The 7,500-nt window shown below is 44.3% G+C and overlaps 1 protein-coding gene across 1 annotated transcript in view; it reads left to right on the forward strand.

The window, feature by feature from the left end:
- The window catches only part of LOC122249692 (uncharacterized), a 44,572-nt gene that overhangs the window by 28,582 nt on the left and 8,490 nt on the right, over positions 1-7,500 (forward strand). Inside the window, exon 3 of the mRNA XM_043010769.2 lies at positions 6,907-7,106. Coding sequence (XP_042866703.2) covers positions 6,907-7,106 — 200 coding nt within the window. The remainder of the gene's footprint in view (positions 1-6,906; positions 7,107-7,500) is intronic.

Here is a 7,500-nt window from a genome sequence, read left to right on the forward strand (position 1 = left end):
TTTCTAGTCTTCTCTTGCAATCAAAACTGGTCTATTTGTTTGTCTTTTTTTGTTTTTTTTTCAGGATTTTTGTTTGTTTTGTTTTTTACTTTTTCACTTTCAATTTGCTTCAGACCATTTTTTCTTCAAATCTTATCATGATGATATTTTGTTAATATATATTCTTACTCCGATTCGATTTTCTGCTCTTTCGAACGAGAAGCCGCGGGGTTAAAGCAAATAAAGCAGTGATAACGCTATTTTTTATCATCATCATTTCTATTTTTTCGCGGGTTATTTGGTGAATTGGGTTGAGTGGTGGCCCTATTTACCCGCGGTTGTTACTCTTGTTTCTGTTCTAGTTTGGGCGCTAATGGAGACAAGGATTAAGCTTTGCTCGTAATCACTTGGCGGAAACACGTACGCGCATGAATATGTGCACACGTACATACATACACATATACATGCCTGCACATACATGCACACACACACACGCGCGCGCGCGCGCGCGCATATAGATACATACGCATACATTTACATGCACATTGCACATTTATATACAGACGTGCGCTCACAGACATATAGACAACACACACACTTATTCACGTATGAATGTACCTTTCATGCAGCACCGCCTTATTCCTGTCTGCTTGACTCAAAGGTAACGCAGATGCGACCAGAACACAATACCGAGGAATTCCCACGACATTTGTTGTTTTCATTATTCTCGGAGCGTTTGCCATGACATTGCAAAAGCATTTTTTATTATTTTTTTTTTATTCTAATTCTTTTATTATCTCTTATGAACATGATATTTGCTCTTCAACTAATATTGCTATTACATCAACGGAGCACCTTGTAGATTTACCGCAGTGGGAAATGGTCCGATGACTGCCAGGATTATAACACCGGATTACGCATTACCTACGTGCGTGCGTGCGTGCGGGCGTGCGGGCGGGCAACAGCTGGCGTCGGATAGCGGTAGTTACCAAAAAGCATATGTAACATCTTGTCTGTTTCTTATCTTGTTGGGATACAGTGGCTGAACAACATATGTAACGCGTTATGTAATTGACGTTACATACCTTCCGCGCACTTCACGCAGTACGGTAGACTCTGTAATTCCACAATAACAACATCAACAGCGTGACCTACATCTCCAGCAACATCTGTCAAGTGTCATACCTGTCAGCCCTCGGTAGCGTCTTGTACACCTGTGACCCTCTCCCCTCTTTCTCACCTCCCTCTATTCTCTTCTTTCCCCTCCGTGATCACCCACTCCTTTCTCTCCTTCCTCTTCCCCTTCCCTTCCTTCCCCCTCCCTTTTTCCCTCCCCTCCTCCCCACTGCTAACCGTGTCATGTTCACCTTTGGCCCTCCATTACCAGGGTTATGTTCGTCCGTGACATCCTGGCGGCTTGTTTTATTCACCTGTGAAACTCCTCGACAGCGTACCGCCTTCGTCCGTAACTGAATTCGCTCCCCGTGTGTGTTTTGTTTACATCTCGACTGTCTCGTCCCACGGAGCTTCGTCACTGCAAGTCACACACAGCTGTCCATGCCGTGCCCCTTTCCCCTGCCTCTCCCCCTTCCCCCTCTCCCCTTCCACTCCTCATCCCGCTTTCCCCTGCCACTGGCCCACCTATTCCCTTGCCTCCTCCCTTTACTTTTCCTTATCTCCCTTTCCTCTTCCTCTTCCACAGCCCCTGCCCCCTCCCATCACCCTTTTTCCTTTTCCTTCCCTTTCCCCTGAACCCCCTCTTTTCCGTTTTTCTATTTTCACCTCCCTCTCCCCTGTCCCTTACCCTTCCTATTGCTCGTTCTCCAACCCCCCTCCCCCTCCCCCCCTTCCCCTCCTCATACTCTATTCACCTCCGTCCTCCCCCCTCTATTTTTGGATCTTTGATTACGGAGATTAGTCTTCATGCTCATCTCAATATCATGTCTTTAGGTTATTCAATACTGATGTTAAGAGGTAACCTGATCCCTCGAAATTCCCAGATTTATCGTTTTTGCGTCCCTTAAAGACCGTTATTATTGCGATCTCTCTCCGTCACACACACACTCCTTCCCGCGCGCCACATGGGCATCACGTATCCACTTCTTCTTCCTTCGTCTCATCCCTTTGTTTTCCCGTCCCCATTTTTTCTACCTTTCGCTCTTTCCCCTTTTCTTCACTTACCCCTTATCCTCTCCCCTTTCCCCTTTTCTCTTATCTATCTTCTCTTTCCCCTCCGCTTTCCTCTGTCAGTTCCCCTTCTTACTCCTCTCCCTTCTCTCAGCATCCTTTCCTCCTCTTCTCCTCTCCCATTCACTTTCTACCTTCCTTTCTCCACCCCTTTTACTCAACCATTCTCCTCCTTCTCATCCACCCACCCTCTCCTCTGCTAGTCTATCCTCTCCCCCTTTCCACCCCCTTCCTTTCTCCTCCTCCCTTCTCATCCCTCCCCTCTCTCCTCCTCCTCTCCTCCTCTTCCCCTCACCCCCACTCTCCTCCTCTTTCTCCCTTCCTCTTCCCGTCACCCCTCACTCTCCTCCTCCTCATCCCTTCCTCTTCCCCTCACCCCCCCACTCTCCTCCTCCTTCTCCCTTCCTCTTCCCGTCACCCCTCACTCTCCTCCTCCTCATCCCTTCCTCTTCCCCTCACCCCCCCACTCTCCTCCTCCTTCTCCCTTCCTCTTCCCGTCACCCCTCACTCTCCTCCTCATCCCTTCCTCTTCCCCTCACTCCTCACTCTCCTCCTCCTCATCCCTTCCTCTTCCCCTCACTCCTCACTCTCCTCCTCCTCATCCCTTCCTCTTCCCCTCACCCCCCACTCTCCTCCTTCTCCTCCCCTCCTCTTCCCCTCACCCCCCCCTTCCTCCCTCCCGAACCGACATTAGAAAACTGCGGCTTTGGCAACCTCTGTGTCTGTGTCACGAGGATGTGGCTTTTTCCCCGAGTTCCGATTTTCAATTGTCTTCGTGAGCGGAAGGTTAAGTAAACCCGCATCCCGATTCGTCTGGCCCAGTTTCCCCTGCTAATTTACGAATCATTTTTTCTTGAGGGTGGATAGGGGCTTTCTTTCTTCTTTTATATGTATATATATATATATATATATATATATATATATATATATACATATATATGTATATATTATATATATATGTATATATACATATATACATATATTTATACATATATATATATGTAAGTATGTATGTATGTATGTATATATATGTATATATTATATATATATATATTTTTTTTTCATATGTTCTTAATCTGTCTTTTCTTTATCTATATTTCTCTTTCTCTCCCGCTCTCTCATGCTCTCTACCACACCTCCCACACACTTTCTCTCTCTCTCTCTCTCTCTCTCTCTCTTTCATTCTTTCTTTCTTTCTATCCTCTCTTTTTTTTATTCATTAACTCTTTTCCGCTCTCTCTCTCTCTCTCTCTCTCTCTCTCTCTCTCTCTCTCTCTCTCTCTCTCTCTCTCTCTCTCTCTCTCTCTCTCTCTCTCTCTCTCTCTCTCTCTCTCTCTCTCCCTCCCCCCCCATTCTCTCTCTAACTCTCTCTGTCTCTCTCTCATTCTCTCGGTCTCTCTCTCTCTCTCTCTCTCTCTCTCTCTCTCTCTCTCTCTCTCTCTCTCTCTCTCTCTCTCTCTCTCTCTCTCTCTCTCTCTCTCTCTCTCTCTCTCTCTCTCTCTCTCTCTCTCTCTCTCTCTCTCTCTCTCTCTCTCTCTCTCTCACGCGCACGCACACACACACACACACACACACACACACACACACACACACACACACTTTTTTATGACGTGGAATTGTTACCCCAATGGAAGAAGTTATAAATAAAAGTGTCATGCCTTTAAGAACAATTAAGTACAAAAAAATGCGTAGGTGATTTTGATAAATATTGTCATTTGCGTTACCTAATCTCTGAACTATGTATGTGATTGCTTAACAACTGGATATTACAAGATCATATCAAAATAAAAAGGAAAAAGCATGAAAGAAGGATATAATTTACTGCTAAAGGCCGTGAAAGTTTTGCGGTTCATCTATTTTTAGCAAAGATCGAAATGAACGACACAGTTTTTATTGCTAACTCAAAAAGAGCAGGTAGCTTCATTCACAACGGCGAAGAAAATATACGATCCAAAGGTGGCAAGAGTGCGAACGTGATTTCATTCATTCCTTTGACCTCGTTTTTTGGTGCCGACGTTGTTATTTAGGTGTTTTTTTCACGTTCGACGTTATTTAATGGATTATTATCCACATTTCGTATTTTGGTGTATCTTTAGGTTGCATTATTATTATATGATTGTGAAATAAGAAGAAAAAATATAAAGATTCGACCAAAAATAACTTAATCTGAATCGGAATTTGGCAAACTCTGGCATCAAGTTGGCCATTGAAGAAAACGGATACTCATCGTTGAGGCGTTTGTTGTAGGGGTGACTCTGTTATTAGAGACTCTGGCAATTTTCTTTCTGCCGCAGGCTAAGTTTGGGCAGAATGTATTTTTTATCGTTTCGTTTCTAGAAAGCTGATCTCCGATGGAATGCAAGATGAGCTTTCTTTGTAGCATCTACCACCGTAAATGACCCATATACAGTTCGTTTACATGTGTGGGAACATTTTTTTTTCTATGTAGTAAACAGATATATATAGTCACGACCATCAGTCAACCATAACAGATTCGCTGGTCATAAACGCTAGGCTCGTTACCCATCTTTGCTCGTTCACATCCACGGACTTCTCCCTCGCCTACTTTCCCATCTCGCGAGCGGGGAGATTTTCCCCATGTTATTGGCGTTTCTATTTTTCTTGTGGAAGTTGTAAATGTGTGTGTGTGTGTGTGTGTGTGTGTGAAAGAGAGAGAGAGAGAGAGAGAGAGAGAGAGAGAGAGAGAGAGAGAGAGAGAGAGAGAGAGAGAGAGAGAGAGAGAGAGAGAGAGAGAGAGACTAGAAAGAGAGCTAGAGAGAGAGAGAAAGAGAGAGAGAGAGAGAGAGAGAGAGAGAGAGAGAGAGAGAGAGAGAGAGAGAGAGAGAGAGAGAGACTAGAAAGAGAGCTAGAGAGAGAGAGAAAGAGAGAGAGAGAGAGAGAGAGAGAGAGAGAGAGAGAGAGAGAGAGAGAGAGAGAGAGAGAGAGAGAGAGAGAGAGAGAGAGAGAGAGAGAGAGAGAGAGACTAGAAAGAGACTAGAAAGAGAGCTAGAGAGAAAGAGAAAGAGAGAGAGAGAGAGACTAGAAAGAGAGCTAGAGAGAGGGAGAGAGAGAGAGAGAGAGAGAGAGAGAGAGAGAGAGAGAGAGAGAGAGAGAGAGAGAGAGAGAGAGAGAGAGAGAGAGAGAGAGAGAGAGAGAGAGAGAGAGAGAGAGAGAAGAGAAGAGAGAGAGAGAGAGAAAGAGAGAGAGAAAGAGAGAGAGAGAGAGAGAGAGAGAGAGAGAGAGAGAGAGAGAGAGAGAGAGAGAGAGAGAGAGAGAGAGAGAGAGCAAAATACCCAGCAAGAGGCGGAAAAAAATATGTTCACTTCAGAAAAAACCCATCCCATGACGTTGACAACATTGCCACAGCCTAACCCATTCCGCAGTAACGCACAACATAACCTCTATGTCTATCACGTACGGTACGTCCATCAAACGCTACATCTCTAAAATCGCGGAGTACGTATGTGACGGAACCTCGATTGCAGGAAAGCGGCAGAGATCCGGGTATTGATTTCGGGAAACGGAGGGAAATATTGTTGATCACGGATTGGCCAATACCGAGGCACGCACTCAGGGTAATTGCCTGCAGGCCGGAAGGTCAAACCTCGCCGGGTCAAAGGTCACTTGACTGTGTGAGGGAAAGGGGAGAAAAAAATAAAGAATTAGGGAGAGAAAATATACTGACGTGATTTCATACGCACGTGCACACACCGCTTAAACATATGAACAAGTAGACACATGACTAAAATAGAAAGAAATATACACACAAATACAAATAAAGAGGTACATACATGAACAAATAGACAAATCCATACAAGGTAATGCAATGAACTAACAACATATACATGTAATGCTTTATATGTAAGTACATTTAATATGGCCACATCTATAAATTTTAAGTAAATCAGCAAACTGACACATATAAAGGAATTAAATAAGATATAATATATTTGTGATGTTATTGCCGTACACGTATAACTACATGAACACGAAAATGAAATGACAAACAAACAAACAAATAAATCAATAGGAATCTATATTTTCAAGGCATAAAAGAGATGTGAATGAACCATAAATAAATGCAAGGCAGTAAACAGGATGAGGTCAGAAGAGAAAGGTTTCTATTAAAAAAAAAGAGAAGACGAAGCATAAAAAATGAAAGCTTCACGCAGCACTCACATCAACAGAAGCAATAAACATAAGAACAAATACATGTATGTTATTACTAATGCCAGTCATTAAATCGCAGAGAAAACGTTGCTAGGTTATTTCCCGATTTTCAAATGTGACTTGCTTCGGGTTAGGATATTGACTCGCTCTGTTAATGCTCTGACTATTTTGTTGCATAATACCGTACATTGTGTGACCGCCATTCGGGGAGATATTTTGAATCGGTCACGTTACAAAGATGGCGGACTGTCACGCTTCCGATGCCTGGTGATGATGTCATCTGCTGTTTGTCGCGACACTTGGGATCCGTACTGTACACACACACACACACACACACACACACACACACACACACATGCGCGCGCGCGTGTGTACATATATACGCTCCTACGTAGACACACACAGACATACATAGATACACTCATCATAGACTCACACACACATTTGCATACAAATTATCATATAAACAAACACGTACACGTATAGATTTTTTTTACATACCCCTACTTATTGGTATTGCCATCATCAATAAAATTCCCCCCTAAAATAATCCCCGTCTCTCGCCCACAGGTGTTGGCCCTGAATAAGGTGTTTGCGACGCAGCCTCATATCCTGCAGGAATACATCCCCAAGCAGGACCTCCCTTGCGCCTCCCTGCCCGCCGACACTTCCTCCTTCTACACCTCCTGCGGGAGTGACGCCTGGTACCCCGCCTCGGCCCAGCTCAGCTCCACCGTGTGCTGCGACCCCGAGACGCGCACGCCTGTGTGGTGAGTGGAGAGCCGTGAAGGATCTCATCTGTTCCCTATGTTAAGAGCACATGGCAGGTGTTTCCTTGTGTTTGTTGGGTGCAGCCAGGCTCAATCTATAATAGGATATGATATATAATCATTCTACTTTTTCAAGTTTCGTTTAGAGATATATGCAAATGAATCTCCGTCCTTAGTAGAGAAGAATACAGTACAGTAATATACACCATCATTATTCTTCCCACACGGAGAGAGTACCCAACCAACACACAACACGAAAGAACACCCAACTAGCACACAGCCTAGAGTTAACACGAAAGAGCACCCAACTAGCACACAGCCTAGAGTTAACACGAAAAGCACCCAACTAACACACAATCTAGAGTCAACACGAAAGAGCACCTAACTAACACAC

The sequence above is a fragment of the Penaeus japonicus genome, unplaced genomic scaffold (assembly GCF_977035675.1).
Source record: "Penaeus japonicus unplaced genomic scaffold, GWHDUDI00000001_assembly GWHDUDI00000015, whole genome shotgun sequence".
Lineage (NCBI taxonomy): Eukaryota > Metazoa > Arthropoda > Malacostraca > Decapoda > Penaeidae > Penaeus > Penaeus japonicus.